At 45.4% G+C, this 18,772-nt stretch overlaps 2 protein-coding genes across 2 annotated transcripts in view; one reads left to right on the plus strand and one right to left on the minus strand.

The window, feature by feature from the left end:
* The window catches only part of LOC135399034 (uncharacterized), a 291,504-nt gene that overhangs the window by 125,676 nt on the left and 147,056 nt on the right, over nucleotides 1–18,772 (minus strand). The window lies entirely within an intron of this gene.
* LOC135399033 (sushi, von Willebrand factor type A, EGF and pentraxin domain-containing protein 1-like) overlaps nucleotides 1–18,772 on the plus strand; it is a 155,344-nt gene that overhangs the window by 72,951 nt on the left and 63,621 nt on the right. The window contains exons 2-3 of the mRNA XM_064630673.1: nucleotides 17,198–17,315; nucleotides 18,244–18,302. Of these exons, the coding sequence (XP_064486743.1) occupies nucleotides 17,198–17,315; nucleotides 18,244–18,302 (177 nt within the window). The remainder of the gene's footprint in view (nucleotides 1–17,197; nucleotides 17,316–18,243; nucleotides 18,303–18,772) is intronic.

The following is an 18,772-nucleotide window of genomic DNA, read 5'->3' on the forward strand; positions in this document are numbered from 1 at the left end:
TTTTATCAAGTCGCTCTTCGTGATGAAAACAGCTCTATACACACTGCCCTTTCACGAGGAGCACGAAGCCACTGTACTCGTAGCGATCCACGTGGGAAACAGTGAAAGCGACTTTTCCTGCCTCCTGGCAATAAGGGACGTGAAAGCTAGGTGTACGTCTATTGAGAAACACGCTAGAAATAAACCCCGAGAGCGCACGGCGACTGAAAATCCGTGCGAGGAATCATTGTTACTGCACGCACACAATCTTATCTCGCGTGCTATGTGCGTGTGTTGGACAATATGATACGAAATGTTCTCATTATGGGATTACGCTGGCTGTAAAAATTCTATTTATATGTGTCCAGTCTTGTTTAGACATGCGAGCATGATCGTCAAAACGGTTCTGTTATCCTGCCGTTGCCTGTTACGTTACGAAATCAGGAGATGCCGGGTCTGCGAATTATCGACCAAGTTCAGGCGGTCGCACTGATGGATACGCAGTTGCATAATCTCTCCACCAAAGGCCTTACGGTCACAAACTGATGGTGAAAGTTCAGGAAAGACGAGATATTGATTCAGTAGGAGAACTAAATCAATATGTGGACTACGTAGACAACGAGAAATTAGCCGAGGGGGCTATACAAGCATGGACGACAGAAACACGTAAGCCTCCAACGCCCAGAATAACTTAAATCAAACAATTCAGGAAGAAAGGGGATTCGAACCTGGGCCGTCTGATTTCTGGCCAGATATGAAGTCAGATGATGATGATGAATGAATGAAAGAACTGAGTGAGTGAGAAAGATGTAAGAGTGAATGGGAATAGCGAATCCAGGCGTCAGCGCCGTATTCCTGGGTTGTTTGATTCAAATCAATATCTCAGTTTTCATTAGCTTTGAGCACATTGCTGTGCACGGTTTAGACTTCTCGGTACGCAACCATCCTATCTACGGAGGAAGCACCAGAAATGTTTGTTTGGAAGCTGTCCTCTAGGACTTTAAGGTGGTCATCCCATGTCCCCCTCCCTTCCGTTCTTCGTCACCATCACGGTTTGCGTATATAGCAGCCTTCGACCCCGTACACCTGCCCTGTCGAAAGGCATATTTTTCATGTTGCTTTCCGAACCCCCTACTCGGGTAAACTACCACTATCCATTACGCACCAGGTGAGCTGTGCAGATTCCATCCATTCATATAGTGGGGTCGCGTTTCTTCCATTGATACACATACACCCTTGATGATATGAAATACATAAAAAAAAAAAACTGAGCGAAGCACTCAATGGTTCTCGTTCTGCAGTCAATGACCACTGGAGCACTGGGAAATGCACTTTGAACAGCGAGCAGAAGACTAGACAACCTATTTCGAACGGCAGTCTTGGAAACCTATCTCGAGTGCTCTTTCAAGCTCTCCTTCTAGGAAGGATGATTGCAGGTGCTGCATCGTAAGCACGAGGTCATATCCTCATAACCATTTATCCTTTTTCTTTTGCCACGTCGTTTTTTTCGGCTGCTCGTCAACTCCTCTAATAGTTGCTTCGTTTGGTCATGTATCCAAATGGCATTCGACCCCGAAATGACCCTCGAGAACTCTGTGCCAGTCAAGATGGTCATGCGTCGATGTGGTTTTCTTCTTTTTTTTCTTTTTTATCGAGCTCTTCAGAGAGCTTGATGATTTAAGGACGATCTAGTGAGCGGTACGATAAGAACACAGTTGAAGAGGGAGGGTCATTGTGGTCGGGAAGGTGATAAAGGAGGGGGGCGCCGACGTAATCGGCATTTAGGTGTTCTCTATGTATCGCGCGCGATGTGTAAGCTGTAGCTTACACGAATATAAATATGCTATATAACGATGCTGTATATAACGATAAAGATGCTGTATGTATAACGATGTTGTAAGTTATAATAACTTTAGGACTTTGCGCGTTCGAGGGTTTAGTACGACACCCCCGACGATGCAATTGCAAACAAGTTGCACTATTATCTTCAAAGAAAGTATTTGTAACCCGTATTCTCTGTACACGAATCAAAGTGCCCCATATAGTCAGGGATTTGCCCAGCATTGCTACAAGGAAGCATATAACCTGTAATCTGAGGTGCGCGTGATGTGATGTGATAAAGAAAAAAAAAAAAACGAGATGTGCGTACGGACCGAGACATTTCACCGTCTTTCATTTCACAACCGACCGTGTTTCATTTCACAAAAATGTCTTACGCACCGAACTGACTGCTGGAACATTGTTGACGCAGGCCACATTGAGCAAGTTGTTGGTAACACTTACCTCAGTGAAACCAGGTTTCCAAGACCAGCAGAATTTTTCCTGGTTTCAGTCTCGTCCCGTCCGTTTGCGTCCGTCCGTTTGCATGCCTGCCCACGAGGTAAATGGCGAAAGATTAGTACGCGGATTGCAAGGGAGACCGGAGCATATCTGCCCAAACTTGTGCAAATGTTACCGACAACTACCCTATAAGAGTTGCTGGAATTCTGTTTCTATGATCCACATATTTAGCAAAATCATCAAGTTGAGTTATGCAATTCTTCTCGTCAGGAAAATGTCCTAATGTAAAGACCAAAGACGAAATACTGGAAAACATGCAAGCTATACAACTGGTGCCGCTCTTCCGCATTACCGCTGTATCGGTCTTGCATATTCTACATACTACAACCCCCTTTCGACCTTGACCTTTTTTTCTTTTTCCGAAACTAGTTTCTGGTTCCACCGAAATCCTGTCAGGTGCACTGCGTCTATCTTCCAACGGATGTCGGCTATGTCCTGGTGTTGTGGTCAGCCTGACGCGAACGATAGCTAGAATAGGGATATACACAGCCTTTCTGCATGCAGCTACATCTCTAAGCGCCTCATTTCTAATCCTAGCCTCGTCACCCTGCCAGAGGCACTCTCACTCGCGGAGAAGCACAGGGGAGTCATACGAAGAAAACAGGCTTAGTCGTGGCGTTTTGACACTTACAGGATTCATGCATTTATAGCCTACTTGTATGTCGAAGTTAAATCTAATACCGTTCCAACGTGCGTGTCTTTAAGTTGTCTGCCGTCTTTCTTTCCTCATGTTCGTTTGAAACGGCTCTTCCTTAGTAGGGATACATGAAAGAAGAACAAATTCTCACTACTGAGTTGCAGCGGGAACTGTTCGCTATTGGAGATGACAGGTTTCTTCGTCGATGGCGCTTCCATCCGTCGCTTTCAGCCCGAGGTGGCTGCGTTACGATCAAGGGCACGCCGCCGTGAACTATATCATTTCATCGATCACCATGTTGTAAATAACCATTGCGTCATCGGTACCCATGCTGTACATAATCGTTGCGTCATCCTGCAGCCCCTGAACATGTGACCATACCTGTCTCATACCTGTCTCATTAAATTTTCCTATAACAACAAATTCTCACAGGAAATCAAAACACATATTGACGTCATGCTAGGGAATTAAAGCATGCGCTCTATACTATATGTATGTTCTCGCATAAAAGATGTTAGATGCCCCCCCAATGAAAGGATGGTTAAGAAGCAAGCCAGCTGATGATACTGATGGTTTTCGTTTTTTTTTTTGTGTGTGTGTGTGTGTTAGCGCCGCGAAGCAACTGTGGCTATGAGCGGCGTACAGATGTGGACAGGTGGAGAGAGGACAGCAAGAAGGAGTTGGGGACAGGGGAGTTAGTATGCGTCCTGGGCCGACTTCAGGGGGAACTGTGCCGACATTCGTCTAGAGATAGTCTTCCAACCCAGGGAAAACCTCAGACAGCACAGCCGGTGGTAGGAGGATTCGAACCCACCACCTCCCAGTCTTCAGCACGACCTTGGCTACCACCTACGAGCGCGACTTCAAAGGTGAAAGCCGATGGCAGAATAATGTCGAAAATCTTAAAAAGGTGATGGTGATGTGATAAAGGAAAAAAAAAAAAACTGTTAAAAGGAACCTTGGACATGTATTAGCTTTAGCGGCATAATGGCGTAGGAAGCTATAAGATTTGGCCGACCTCTGTAATAACGAAAGGGAGGGGAGTGGGAGAGGAGGTGAGCTGCAGCCACCACACCTTACATACGCTCCTGCTTGTCCTCGCTGCGAGATGAGTTATTCTCCCTGCCACGTGTAGGATACATTAGTTACTCCACCAATTTGCCATGGAGTGTATATCTCCCTGACTACTTCCCTCCTTCTATTTATGTTACGCGTGCGGGCCTGTGATATGCTCTACTATTCGCCTGCGTGGTTGCACCCCAGTTCCTCATGCCGCCATTCAAGCATTACCTGCCAGAGAAGCAGCAGGAAACATGAACAGCAATTAAGAGTGAAATACGTACGTTTGGCTGGATATGCCTGTCAAAACTCAAATTGAAATGCTATAATTTTTTTATTGAAAGCCTGTTTGAGAGTTTGAGTTTGATTATAGAAAAAAAACCGGAAGATATTGAATTCGTCACTGACGAATTCTGCTACTCCCACAAGGAGAAAGAAAAGGAGAAAAGGAGAAAGAAAAGAAAAGGTGAAAAGCTAAAAATAGAAACACATCACCCCTCCCAATCCCCAAAGCCTGTTGTTTTTGCCCTTTCTTTGCATTGTTACCGTGCGGGTTGGACAATCTCAGCGTACCGCAAGCACACTCTAGTGATCACGTGGTGTTACGTAGCCCCAGAAAGGCACGGACGGACCTACACCGTGGTTGGCCCTACATAAGTATCGCTTATAAAAAAACGGCGATACACGAGTAATAGCGGGTTTTACAAAACATTTCGCAAAACACTATTTGAATTCTGAACATACACAGCGCCTTGCCGCCTCGTTCCATTACCACAGTCTTCCACCACATGAGACTTAATGTGGCTTTTACACCGACTTTCAAACACCTCCCCGGTGTCGGCGCGTCCAGCCTCTGTTCCACGTGTGGTGTGCGCGGTGACCTCCATCACATCCTCCTGGTCTGCGGACAGTATATACGATCGCGAGTGCCCCCTCATGGAAACTGCTCTGCAACGCGTCGATCAACGCCAGTTCGACTTAGCCAAAATTCTCGGGCCATGTTCGGACCCCTCACATCTGATGCAAGGCCTACGAGCTGTTGCTGAGTTCCTCTCCAGCACTGGACTAATGGACGAACTCTAATAGGACACCTTTCCATCATCATCACTTTCTTATCCCTTCCACAAGCGCAATGGGGCAGTGTACCGCCATAGCGGCGGGGAATGACCCACCACATCATCATCCCACTTATGTGTGTGTGTGTGTGTATGTGTGTGGCGCCTCATAACTAGAGCCATGATTTTTAGGCAAGAAGAAAAAAAAGCATTGTTTTAGGCGCTAAAAATCCTGGTTTAAGCACTAAAAATGGCATTATAGGCACTATAAATCGTTGATCTTTTTCACCTGCTCTGAAAGTGCAGAAACAAAGTGAATAAATCGGTTCCTTCCGCTAGAACAATACCGTAAATGGGAGTTTTGGTGCTTTATGGCAGAAGAGCGACTATAAGGCCAAATAGTGCCAAGATACGTTATCTATTTGTCGTGCTGGTTTGAGACAAGTAGGGTCTTATGTGGCCTTGATTTAAAAAGAGCGATGACTGTTTTTCTAGTATGTTTGCTGCGCGAAACGCAAAACTTATCCATCCTACTACGGTCACAAGGCTTCTAGCCATTGTCACCTAGCGCCACGACACTTCTCAGAAGGCCTTGTCGCGGCAGCATATGCTGGCGAGATCGGCTTCGAGCATCGGAGGCTTTAGTCTAACGCGCAAATTTCTTAGTCCTCGAACGTTTCAAGCTTCGCCTTCTAGATTTCGTTCTCGGCATTACCACAAGGCTAGCAATAGCATGCAAATATGGGGGATCAAGACTGCTCACACTGGACGTGCCGTCACTTTCGCTCGCGTACATATATGGCCCTGACTGCCCGCGAGGAAGGCATGCAACTTCCTCAGGTTGCCAAACTGCGGGGATTCTACCGGACCTGTGCCCACCTTCGAACGTCACGTACCCTCCTCAGCATTTTACCTGTGTCAAATTCGTTGTACAACAAAAAAGAAGATAAGAAATTAAGAATAAAAAAAAGCTTCGGGCACTCTTCTAGGTGTAAACAGGCAGTAGCACTTCGAGTTCTATATTGCGACAAGAGCGTTATACGAAACGTGCCTATATTTTATAATAAGGACCCACGAAACAACACAACGTTGGAAGGGAGAGAAAGAACGAGCAAGCGACTGTGTCTAGTAACCGATTTTCAGCTCTCAGCTTCCAGTTCAGCACCTTTGAAATACTCGCTTCTTTCAAACTATCAATGGTTTCGACAGGACGTTTGACGTGACCGCTGTCAATTTCGCATGGACATCGAAGTCTGGCCACCGCCTTAGGGTCATTATAGGCATTTTTCGATGTTTAATCGGAGTTTTAGGCATCTACGTCAAAATAGGCACTAACGCCGAAATAGGCACATATAGGCACTATAAACAATACATCATACAGGAGGTTCGCCAGCATCCAGTTCGTGCTCCTGTATTGAAAAAAGGCACTATTAGAACCACACGAAAAAAAAAAAAAAAGGCATTTGCATAGGAACCCGGGTTCTACTCATAACGTATATATAACGCGCTGTTCAGTCTTTTTCGTGTTACGTGACCCTGGTTTCCCTTTTTGCATATCTGGTTTTCCCCTTTTGCGTGCTACAGCTGCTGTTCATAACTGTGTCTTTGGTCTACCGTGGCACAGAGCAGCTGCTCCGTTATGATTTAAGGTCCTCTCAAGTTTCCAATTACTTTCGAATCTGGCACTAATGTAGGACCCACGCAGTTCAATATCTATGCAAATTGGCACGCTTTAAGTATGCGTAATTACGGGGAGCTCCATACAGGACCATGGGGAGCCTGATGGACCACTCAAATACGCAGTGCATAAGAAGAAAGGACCTACGTCTGACCTTCACCTTATTGTCAACCCGACCAGCTGGGCAGGACGACACACTAACGAACTTGACCATCCTCTCCACGATCATTCGCCTTGTTTGTTAATCACACATTACATTATATCTTATCAAGTAGACAAATGCAGGTGACAGTGATCGTATAGTCTTCCTTGTGCAAACGTGTGGACGCTTTTCACGGGCTTTCTCAGGAGGCGCGGTCACGCGGACGACCTACGTGCTTGCTGGGAGGGCTTTCCCCCTCCCTTTTTCGCAGTTTTCTAACAATACCTGCGGCGTGAATAATAGGAATATAGTAAAATATGTTGCACGCGACATTTAGGCCAACAAGGTTCTCGTCATAAGGTAGCCTTGAGTCGTAATGGAGGTGATACGATGGAATATGACGTTGGCCCCTGAATCCCTGTTATTCCTATCCTACAGGCTGTCTTCAATGATGATTGAAAACAGCCGCCATTGAACATGTGCGTAGCGCCACCTGGCGCGTAACGTACCAACCTGTCAGGGAGCATTGGGTCCAATGCCCTTGGAGAGGTTGACATGTTGCACGCTAGCTGGCGCTATGCGGATGTTCAATGGCCATTGGTTTTAATGATCATCGTAGGCTGCTCGTCGGACAGGGGAGCTTGCCCAGTTCCAGATCGGTTAAGAAAGCGGTTGTGACGGATCCCTCTCAAATTGCACGCAGATGCTGGGAGGTGACCCGGGTTCGAATCTGGGCACCGGCTACGCTGTCTGGGTGTTTTCCCTGGGTTTGCCTCAGACACCGTAAAACAAATGTTGGCAAAGTTCCCTGTGAAGTCGGCCCAGGACGCACGATCCTTCCTACGATAGTCGTGGCGTTGCCCGCTTGAGCATGGCCGACTATGGCGAGCAGTTCCACCATCACCATCACCGCCACCATCATCATCACTCCCACCACCACCACCCTCTACGTTTCTAGATAGAATGTTTCACCTTCACAATCTGCGCACCTCTAAGAAATTTTATGGAGTATATATAGGGAGTGACTTTTTCAGGTTTCTCACTTTCGGGGGGTAACAATCGGGCGCTATCTCTAAATCTGTAATGCGGGGAGAAATCGGGCGATAATTGTGCATTCGGGTGTTATCGGGTGTTTTTGTTTCTCCTCTTGTCTATTAAGTCATTTCGTAATCTCTCTCTCTCTTTCTTTTTTTTTTTTTTTTGCGGGATCGTGACCTTCCAGCGGTAATCCCAAAATGCATAGACAGTGTTGACACACATGGGTGTATTGCTGGGAACGTGTAAGTGACCCATTCTGACATGTGTTACACGTGGCGACCTTTGTTCGTCTTGAGTGGAAACGTCACTTGAGGATTTCATAGTGACTGGAATTCGGGGAGAAATGGGGTTTAACCCGAATTGGTCGGAGGTCAGTTCGGGACGGGGGGGGGGGATAACCGGGCGGAATCGGGTTTAACCCGAAAAAGTCACTCCCTGAGTTTATATTACTGCTGCGTGCGTAGGTTGCATTTGATAGACATGAGACAGTTTCAGTGAATCGTTTTCACTGAAACGGCTCGCGAGCGGTTTTGTTGGCTGCCCAATCAGATGTTTCTATTCAGAGTCATTCCCTCTTCGCATTGGCTGTCCGCGACACCCTTCCGCGAATGGGCGGTCATCCCAACCATCATCAAAAAATGTAGTAGTAGTAGTTGTTTCTCAAACTAGCCCACGCCTTCTTACTTCGTTCCTCCGAGAAGATGTTTCTTGCGGCCACCATAAGAGGTTGGAAGGAAATGAGTTCTCTACCCCGTAATCCGCATGTTTCGTTTGTATATGCTCTTCCTACGTTAACTGCTTGGTTCGGCGGAGGAAAAATAGAATAAAATGGAGAGAATGAACGAATGCTTTGTACGTCTTTTCATCAGCGAGGTAACCGTCAGCGACTGAAGCAGTAACCGGCACACACACGCATGCACACAAAAAGAAGAAATGAGCTAAACTCAGGCATCGATACCGAAGGAACAGGAAGCTTTATCACAGCCGTGCAATTCCGGCTTGACGTTCGGAAAACAAATAATTATTCTTTTCCACTGTTTCCTGGACATCTCGTTTTCTTCATATTAGAGAGAAGGCTACAGTGGTGCAGAAGAGAAACGCAGAAAACGAGGAAAGCAGATAAAACGCAAAGCACGAAAAAGACAAAATACAGAACGAAAGGAGACGGAGAAAGCGAGACCGTTGTTCGTTGCGTGGAATCCTCCATTAGTTTTATGTCGTGACGGGGAAACGATGTTTCTCAGGCTTATAAGAGGCTCATACAATTCGAACTTCTGCGAGAGAGATATGATCCGATGTCTCATCGGAAGAAAGTGAAAGATGTCCTGCGTCCCAAGGAGTCAAGAAAAGAATCAGGAAGGTGCGGAAAATTATTCTAAACTAAACAAACAGCGCGGCAATGTTGTGCTATTGCCATCCTAAAACCTGCATTTCAGGGTTACGGTCAGTGAGCATCGGCCATTCTCCTCCTGGTTTATCGTAGACGTTTTAGACGGTGAATATGCACTTAACGTTTGCCTACCGATATGGCGACAGTCTGCCGTCGACAGGATCGAATAGAAGGGCTTCCGCGTCATGGGACAAACATACTGACTAAAGGCGTCTCAAGAAAACTCGGGACAAGGCAGTCGGTGCAATTCTTCAGGAACTCTCTTTTTTTTTTTTTAAGCATAGCTCAACCGCGCATTAAAAGATCGATATCTGTACAAGAAATACACCCACACGTCGATTCTCTTCCCCTTAGTCGCACGAATCCTCTTCTTCCCTTTTCTTACATTCTTTGTTAGCGCGGCGACGCAACTTTCTCACCGGTGAGAAACCCGCGGTGTGATAATATCCTGCTTAAGAAGATAATAGGAAGTATCAAACATTAAAAAAAAAAAAAGAAAAGGGAAAAGGATCAAACGACAAAGGCGTATCGTATCGAGTTATTGCAACAAATCCTCTGCGACAGGTCCACGTCAGCCAATCAACCGGTTGGGAGAGGTGCGAGGAGGTGTGATAACTCGATTCGATGCCATTCTGTCGCATTCATGCAACCGCGGGGCTTCTGAGTATAGGTATGAAAGCGCTTTGAGGGCTCAAGGATATAATCAGTCATCACTGCGCACTGTTTGTGTTCTCGGCGTGGGCAGTGACTCAAATACATTATGACGATGCGATAGGGGTATTTCAAGGACTCAGCTGTGGTACCCTACCCCATTGTATATGTGGCGTGATCTAAATGATACGAAGATGTATGGGATTCGTACAATATTACAGGGGTCCCAAAAGCGCTTGGGTCCTTTATTCCAGGTAGACCTTCTTGTCTTGACATGAACTTCTGTCGCTCGAAGACATAGGTACGTTTAGCAAGCAAAGCAGGGTCACGAAGCGCTTTTTCCCGGTCACGCGTTCACTTCAAATCGCTTACGCACGCGTTCAATGAAAACCTCGAAGAGAACGACCCGTTGTAAACATGCCAAGGCATTTCATATTGGCGTGTTCAAGCAAACGTGAAATTAGTAGTGTACGCTGTGGCGCCCAATTTTTGTTCCGCGCAAACGAAAGCTTCATATTTTCCTGTCCGTCAACCGTAACCGTGCTCTCGAAACTCGTTTAATTAAGTATTATCGATTGCTGTAACGATTCCAACTGGAATGAGTTCCTTTTTGCGGACGCACTCGATTGTTTCCACTTTACGCTTTATTAGCGTTCTGGAACACCCCATACTGCGCTGCTAGGAGCAAGTGATGTGCCCATTGTCCGGCGGGTGGCGCTTGGAAAGAAAAAGGAATTTAGTGCTGCCGAATATTGCGAGGATAAAATACAATCAGCTATATGCACATCAGTTTGACAAAACAATGGTAAAGCTGAACAATTACGTCGTCAAAAAACTATTTCAGGGAACCATTGGAAGATAAAATGTCGAGACATTTCCTTCTGTGCTTAACTATGTAGCTGAATATAGGCTCCTATATGTGTTAAAGACATATTTAACAACATATAGCAGGTAAAAACTCATAATTTTTAGGCGTACATGGCTGAGTAGCCAAACGTACGTAGGCTGAACTCTATGCGTAATTACGTAGGCTCCCTCATTGGTGTGTCTGATGTGAAGTCAAGTGTGTAGATGGGTAATAAATATTTTCCTAATGAACACAGTAATAGTGGCAATCTTACGTGTAGAGTACAAAAGGTGTACAAAAGATAAATATGTTTTCTTTAGTGGTTCAAATGGTCTGCCGATGGAGCTTGTTTGTATGGGCTTCTTCCCAGTGGAAGCCTGTAGTGTTTCATCCTTGCTACGCAGAGAACGAAGATGCAGCGGCCCTGCAGACCTTTCTCATTTGAATTCGATAAGTTCCAACCTCCATAACAACAACAACACATAAATTGATGATGGTGATGGCGATGACGACTGGGAAAATTCGCCACATGGAGTGCGGCCCACTACCCCAAGGCACAATGGGCGGAACCGCCAACCCCCATAAATTGTCGCAGGCTAATTCGCTTTTTCAACCTCTGTCAATCTTCATTCTCTCTCATCAAACTTCTGCACGTGTTTTACGCAGTATCATATCTGCCTCGCGTGCTTCCACGTGGGTATGCTAGGTGCTCCTCGGGAAAGGGCCCAATATTTTCTTAAACTCACGGTTAATTTTTCCCTTCGAAAATTGAGCTGCACGTACACATTTGCGACACGGCCTATATTTAAACGCAATATGCTGTGAACATTCAGAGTCAGTTCTAATGATTTTTTTTGTCAAAATTAATTTCATTGCACTGTTCATACTGCACCACAGAAGCTCGCTGCGGTTTTCATTTTCGCGGGTTGCAGGCCTTTAAGGGCTCTATTCTACAAGTTTTTAATTTAAACCACGAACCAATTTTTAGTAATAAAGGAAATTAATTTTGAAAACCCAATCCGACTGGTGCTGGCTCTCCAAACCATATTACGCCTAAGTAAGCCATACAGCGCAGATAGGTATGAAATTTTCGAACAGGAAAAATCATCCACGAATTGCGGAAAATTTTCACCTATGTTTTTTTATAAATCCTCTACAGATTTTTTATAAACAGTTATGCGAGCAGCATAGTGTCGTTTTTGCAACTGAGTTATACAGCCAGGCGGCCGTACTTCTTTTCTTAGGCAATTTGAGGCTTTGTTTGTATCTGTCCCTTCTATGTTGTTCCAGCCTCAGTTTCTCTCTTGGCCGTACTACTACATGTCACTACAAGGTGACTACCTAAAATTCATTAATGAACCCTTTAATTGTGGGATTTCGGGAAAAAACGGATAACAGCTAGAGTGGGAGACAATCCAGCCAGTTTAAAGCCATTTCATTTTTAGAAAACCCTGAAACGCGCACGCGTGTTGAAATATCCATCGCTGAACTTCGCTATGCAAACGTGCCGAAACCGTGCCGATCGTGCTTTTTTTTTTAAAGATAAAAATCTGCAAATCATGCAAAAAGCTCCCTTTATAGAAACACGCATAGCAATCAACACACATGAACAATGGATGCTATTTGACAGAAACATCTCTCATACTGAATATCAAACCGAACGGATCTCATACTACGTTTATCAGAACGCAAGACGAGAAGATGGAGGTGACTGCAAAGTATTCTGCAGCATTATTCTTGTTGTGGTTACTCGGTGGCGGTGGTGCCCCTGCAACGTGATATTCTCTGCTTGAATACTGACTATGCAGCTCTGGCACGTGAGCTGCAGGCACATCGTTTTACATGAGATAACTGATGTTCTGTGGCTGGAACAACATAGAAGGGACAATTACATACAAGGCCTCAAGTTGCCTAAGAAATTAACGATGAAAGATGAAAGCATAACTTTCATCTTACATCGTTTTAGGCCTGGTTCGTTTTCACTCTTTCTTTCTATCTTACTAAGAGCACTCTTCACTCAATACTGAGTTCGTTATATCCGGACGGCATCAAATATGCACATAATATGATGTAGCGCGCAATTTTTTTACTGTAAGTAACAGAAATGAAACCCAAACCAGGATGCATACCAAGAGGCGGCACAGCGGCGGGTCTCCCCGCCTTATTGGCGCCACTGTGCCGCCTTTTGGTGTGGATCCTCGTTTCGGTTTCGTTCCTGTTACTTACAGTAAAAAATGTCCTATTGGAATGAAAATGCGATTAACTTGGAACACATTTGTCGTTTTCGTCATGAATCACACGGAAATATCAACGTCAAACAGTCTTTTGAACGTGCAATGCCTTGATACGCAATGCAATGTGCGGATACTGCCAGGGAACTTCCCCACGAGACGGCTCGTTCAGTGAACACCAGGGGGCGCCAATAACTTCTACACGGAGAACGGTTCTTGCTCTTGCATCTCCGCGGTAATTCCCATTTATCGCCAGTATGATCCGCCGTTATAATCGCAGGAAAGCGTTGCAAAGTTGACGTCCTTCGGGGCCTCTGGCGTAGGTGAAGGTTATTTCTCGCTTCCTGAAGAGTTGCTTCGGTGTTACAGCAAAAACAGAGACACGGGCTTATCTCGTCCAGAATCATGCACCGAGAAACAAAACTGGAGGACAGGAAAAAGCCTGGCGCCATGTTGGAAAGTACGAGGCGTCATGTAAATATCGGACTTTGTGGGACACTTGCTGTACGGTTATAATGCAAGACAGGTGCTACGTACGAGACCGGACGAGACCGAGCACGAAAGCACAGGAAAGCGATCAGGGGAATTCGCCACGTTCACGTTGGCATCGGTGCTAGGTTTCTGGTACAATATCATGCAGCACCGTCACAACAATAGCAACTACATTCACCACTAGGGTGCAGTACCATACACCGTTACGTGTGAGCCATATTAGATGAATGATCTGAGGATGAAGTGAACGCTTACGGAACAACTGCGGTGTCCAACTCAACGTGCCCGTCTGACCTTAGTGCGCAACCTAGTTGCATGTTCAACAGAAAGCAAAACTAAATGAGAGATACTGATGTTGATGTTGGAGAAAAAAAGAAAAAAACAGGGAGAGATTGCACACGTCGCATGACTAATTCGGCTACTACCATAAACAGACCCCGCCCCCACTAAAAAAAATAATAAAGAAATAAAAGGAAAAACGAATAAATAAGGGAAATAAGGTAAGGATAATGATGTTTTCTCTAATTAGGGAACGGAATAGAAGGACACACTTGGTGTTCCTCATTAATGCATTAATCCAAAGGGGGCGAACCTGATACCTCGCATTATTACCCTGCCACGAGAGAAAACCGGGCATATTCTATGGCATCATTTTTAGTAGTTTTCTCCGGTGTCCCGTTAAGATGTTCTAGCGCGCCTCCTAGTGCTGGGTATATCCGCGCATGCGCACCCGCACAACCCACAAAGCCAGCGAAGCTAGCGCTCGGTGGTGTGACGTTAATCAGGTTATGAAAGCGAGCAAACAGAGGAAGCAATCGCGACATCTGGGCTCCGCAAAGTTGGAATTCTCTCGCCGTCGCCTCAATTGAGAGTAAACATGCCGTTTCACACTCGGACGTGAGAGAGGAACCAGTAAACGACTTCGCGCGCGCACTAGACAGTCCTTCGTGTGAGGAAACAAAAGTCTGTGTTGTTCTGGTATGTGCGGTACTTGCGCTCGGTCCTTCAGTCAAGACTTCGGGTTAGTCTGTATTTACAAGAGCGGCATCCCCACAGAATATTCTGGTGGTAGAAGAAGCAAAACACGGCTCACGGAGTATAATTGCGACGCGCGTTATGGTGAGCATTCTTTTCGTGTCGTCTGCTAAGGAATGTCCCCTATTGTCTCGAATATTGCCCGACATATATATATATATATATATATATATATATATATATATATATATACAGGTACTAACAAAATATGAGGCAGACAACGAAGATGTAGGAAGTAGAAAAAGGGGGAGTTATTTATTTACTAGTGGAAAGTTAAGGGGGAAGTCAACGTTGCGGCGGAAGCTCCGCCTTCGTCAGGACTGCGGTCATATATATACATATATATATAGGCGTGTGTTCGTGTGACGTTCCCATGAGTCTGGGGTATCGAAGGAACGAACGTACACAATCTGGACAGAGCGAAGACTGAAGCCAGCAATGAAGCAAGGTTAAGTGAGGCTAATCAGGTTAGCTAGGGTAGGGTTAACAACAATCGATGACTTCCTTGAACAATGAATAGTGTAATAGTTGCAGATTCCGGTAAGGTTCGTCACAAGAGTGCACTTCGAGAAGACAGAAGTGGAACACTCGGACAATGATACAATGAACAATGTCAGTACAGATCAGAGGATGTAGTTGTTTTACATTGCTGGCATGCTGCTAAGACGGATATTAAGACATATTTTCGTTTGGCCCAAACATATCTACCTTACTCAGGGAAGAAAGGGATTGTTGTGTAGAGGCTGTCAGTCTAATAAACAGGAAGAATACGTGGAATACGAATATACTACCCATACGATTTCTTTTTTAACCGGCGTTTCTTTGGAACACTCAATCTGGGTATACGTGGACGGATCTGGATGTGAAAACAAAGACAGGGCGGGGTGGAACACGGAGGGTACTTTCACCTATTTCTGCCACTAAAAGGGAGATACATCTAACACGTGTGTCCATCTTATGTAATTCTGCGATTGTCTGTGACATGGACACTGTGGCCCGTCATTTCATTGTGGCGGTGTCTTTTTCTGCCGATGTATAGGCTTAACTTTTTGTGTGAGCAATTTTCGACGTTTTGATACATTCACAAGCTTTGTAAGAAGTTATGGATATTTTATGGCAGACGATCAATCGGTTCGCAAGGGTTTCCGTTGGATTGTCATCAGACAAGCCGAGTGGGTTAGCATAAGCGGCTTCATCCATCTCCGTAAAATTGGCGTTAATGACGCTCCTATAGTTCGCACATTCCAAGTCGTCGCAACTGTGACGATAGATAGTTTTAGTGCATCGTACACTTTCGCCTTTGCGTACGTAAGGCATAGCGTGGTGGTTCCGCGCGAAGCTCTCTTTTTGTTTTGCGCATGTGCAGAAACACTAACGCTATCTCTTGCGTTCGCAAATGCGTTAGCGCACGCAGTAAAATTCACTATTACAGAGTTTTAGTACATCGTACGCTATCCATTTAACGCTATAGCTATCGCTTTTGCGTACGTAAGGGATAGCGCTGGTGGTTCTGCGCATGCGCAATATATACGCAGAGCACTGCGCATTGCGCAGAACCACCACGCTATCCCTTACGTACGCAAAGGCGACAGTGTACGATGCACTAAAAGTCACTATTAACACCACAACGGCGAGTCCTAGGGCGTTGACAGCATTCGTCTATAGTACGATGTCCAGTGATAACGCGCCCTGTCCTATTACGAATTTATTCACTAAATTAGAGTGGATAGGTCCTCTCTTCAGTGGGTATGAATGGTGCCTGTGGGGTAGGACTAGGTGGCACTCACGCCTCACTTGCTATCCATCATTTTTTTTTTTTTTCCTACCTACCCCTCTCTTCACTTCTTCGTTCTGGTCACTAGAGTACTACACCTCTCGGGCACGTGTTTAACGAGATGTGCGCGGCTTGGCGTATCACTACTCTCATCGATTACATCCCAGCGCGGTTATCGATTCCATAGCACATATATCGTCTCCCAAGTCAGCCGGTATTGCATGGCCACCCGAGGACACCTCAGTTGTTCTGTGAACTTCTTAACTCGTTTGCGTCTCATTCCTGTATCACATGAACCACAAGGTACAGTATGTAAGGGGGTAGTGTGGCTGCACCTTAACTGCGAAATACCGAATGTCGTCACCACCACATATTTCCTCTTGTTGTTGGCCAAGACAAAGCAGTCAGGAGGAACCGGCAGCTCGACTGGCTGTTCATATGGATGTAAACACTAATCTGGTTCTTCAATTTCAGTCGTTTGCTGGGGCAAATCGCATTATATATAAGTACACAGTGCTATGAGATAACTCTAAGCTAATAATGGCTACAAAATGATTGCACTCACTAATAATATAATAATTGACGAATAATAACTGCCTGAACTGTCCACTCTCCAATGACTAACAATGCATTCTAGAAAGGAGCTACAATAATGAACAGTATTTGCACTTGGCAACACCAAACGAACTTGGTAAGGCAAACGCGCTGTGTGTAGATTGATAATGATAGCACTATAGCTGCAAGCCTATAGCATGCAAGCGTTCGCGGAACAAATTAAAGCTCTCGCAGAAGTACATTCGATTTTAAAAAATCCTAAATCTTACATGTATTTTTTTTTCTCTTCGCCAGGTGGCAACTGCCCACAACCAGCTGTTCCTCTCTATGCCAAAGTCACCTTCTCGTCAGAAGACAGATCACCAGGTAGTATGGCTACGTACACCTGTGATGAAGGATACGAACTCTTTGGGTGAGTACCTATGACACTGTACTTCACTGGTGTAGAACACACGCGGACGATATACATTTCTACGTCTACTGTTACGGGACCATGCAGAAAGGTAGTCCGTAGTTTGTAGGGTCCCTTATTCGTGCTTGAAGAAGCCCATGCTCATGAAGCTCATGAAGGCAATACACCGTGGCAGTCTGTCTCTGTCAGATGAAAGGACACTATAGGACACTACGCGTGTCCTTCACTAGGTACAGCTCCCGTCAACCTTAATAATAACACTGGAAACAATTCGGTCTCACTTCCGAGCGCGATAACAGTCACCCTGGGGGCACTGGGGGAATGTTAAGTAAATAAAATCTTCGAGTTAAACTAACATAATAATTTTGTTAATGATTTATTATAATAATTATTCAATAATTTCCTCATGGCCCCAAGGGCTGCTGTAATCGCGCTCGGGAACGAGACCGATTTTTCCCCCCAAGTGTTATTATTAAGGCTGATGTGAGCTGTACATGTGCAGTGCAGGAGCAGGTTAAATAACTGCACAATCCCTGTCTGAAGAACTGGTATCGTTTGTGGCCGTTTGCTTCGATGATCATTCTGACGGGGCATGGATTTAAAGAATTGTTTAATGTATACTCAATATATGAGCATTCTATCTGTTTAAAACATATTGTGTTCCTTCAGAAGAACACACATATAAGAAGGCGGTGTAAAAAGAAGAGTCCTCATGTTAAGTACACACAACAAATGAAAGCTGCAAAAAACAGCAGGAAAAATGTAAGTAATTAACATGAATCAAATAATTACACAAAATGAAATAATACATCCCTGTCATACGTATACATCCGGGTCATGTACAATGGGGCTGGAAAGAGTTTTATTCTCGTATATTCATGTACCGCTGGACTGCATGACTGGACTGAAAACTGGTGTTATATTCCAGGGTTCCAACAAGAACGTGTTCTCAAAACGGAAGATGGAGCGGCGAACTACCTTATTGCGGTATGTAAATCGTTTATCACCGAAAGAGAGAGAGAGAGAGATACACGATGACGATGATATGGGGATGACTTCCGCTCATTGAGCACAATGCTACACCATTGCTATTGGGGAAAAATGAGAGGATGGTGATGAGGATGACGCTGACGACGCTGACGGGGTCTTAGAGGGAGTTGGTCAGGAGGAGGAGGAGGAGGAGGAGGAGTGTCGTTGGGAGGAACCCGAGAGGTCTGCCTGCCTGATTAGGCGGCATGTTTCTCGGGAAGGGAAAGATGGTGGAGAGGAGGAAAGGGTGAAGTGGAAGACCGAGCGGAATCCGCTCGGGGGGAGGATAGCTGCGTCCATGGGCCGACTTCAGGGGAACTGTGCCGGCATACGCCTATTACACATCTGTGGGAAACCCAGGAAAAACCCCAGACGGCACAGCCGGCCCGCGGATTCGAACCGCGGACCTCCCAGTCTCCAAGCGCACG

The sequence above is a fragment of the Ornithodoros turicata genome, chromosome 6 (genome assembly GCF_037126465.1).
Source record: "Ornithodoros turicata isolate Travis chromosome 6, ASM3712646v1, whole genome shotgun sequence".
Lineage (NCBI taxonomy): Eukaryota > Metazoa > Arthropoda > Arachnida > Ixodida > Argasidae > Ornithodoros > Ornithodoros turicata.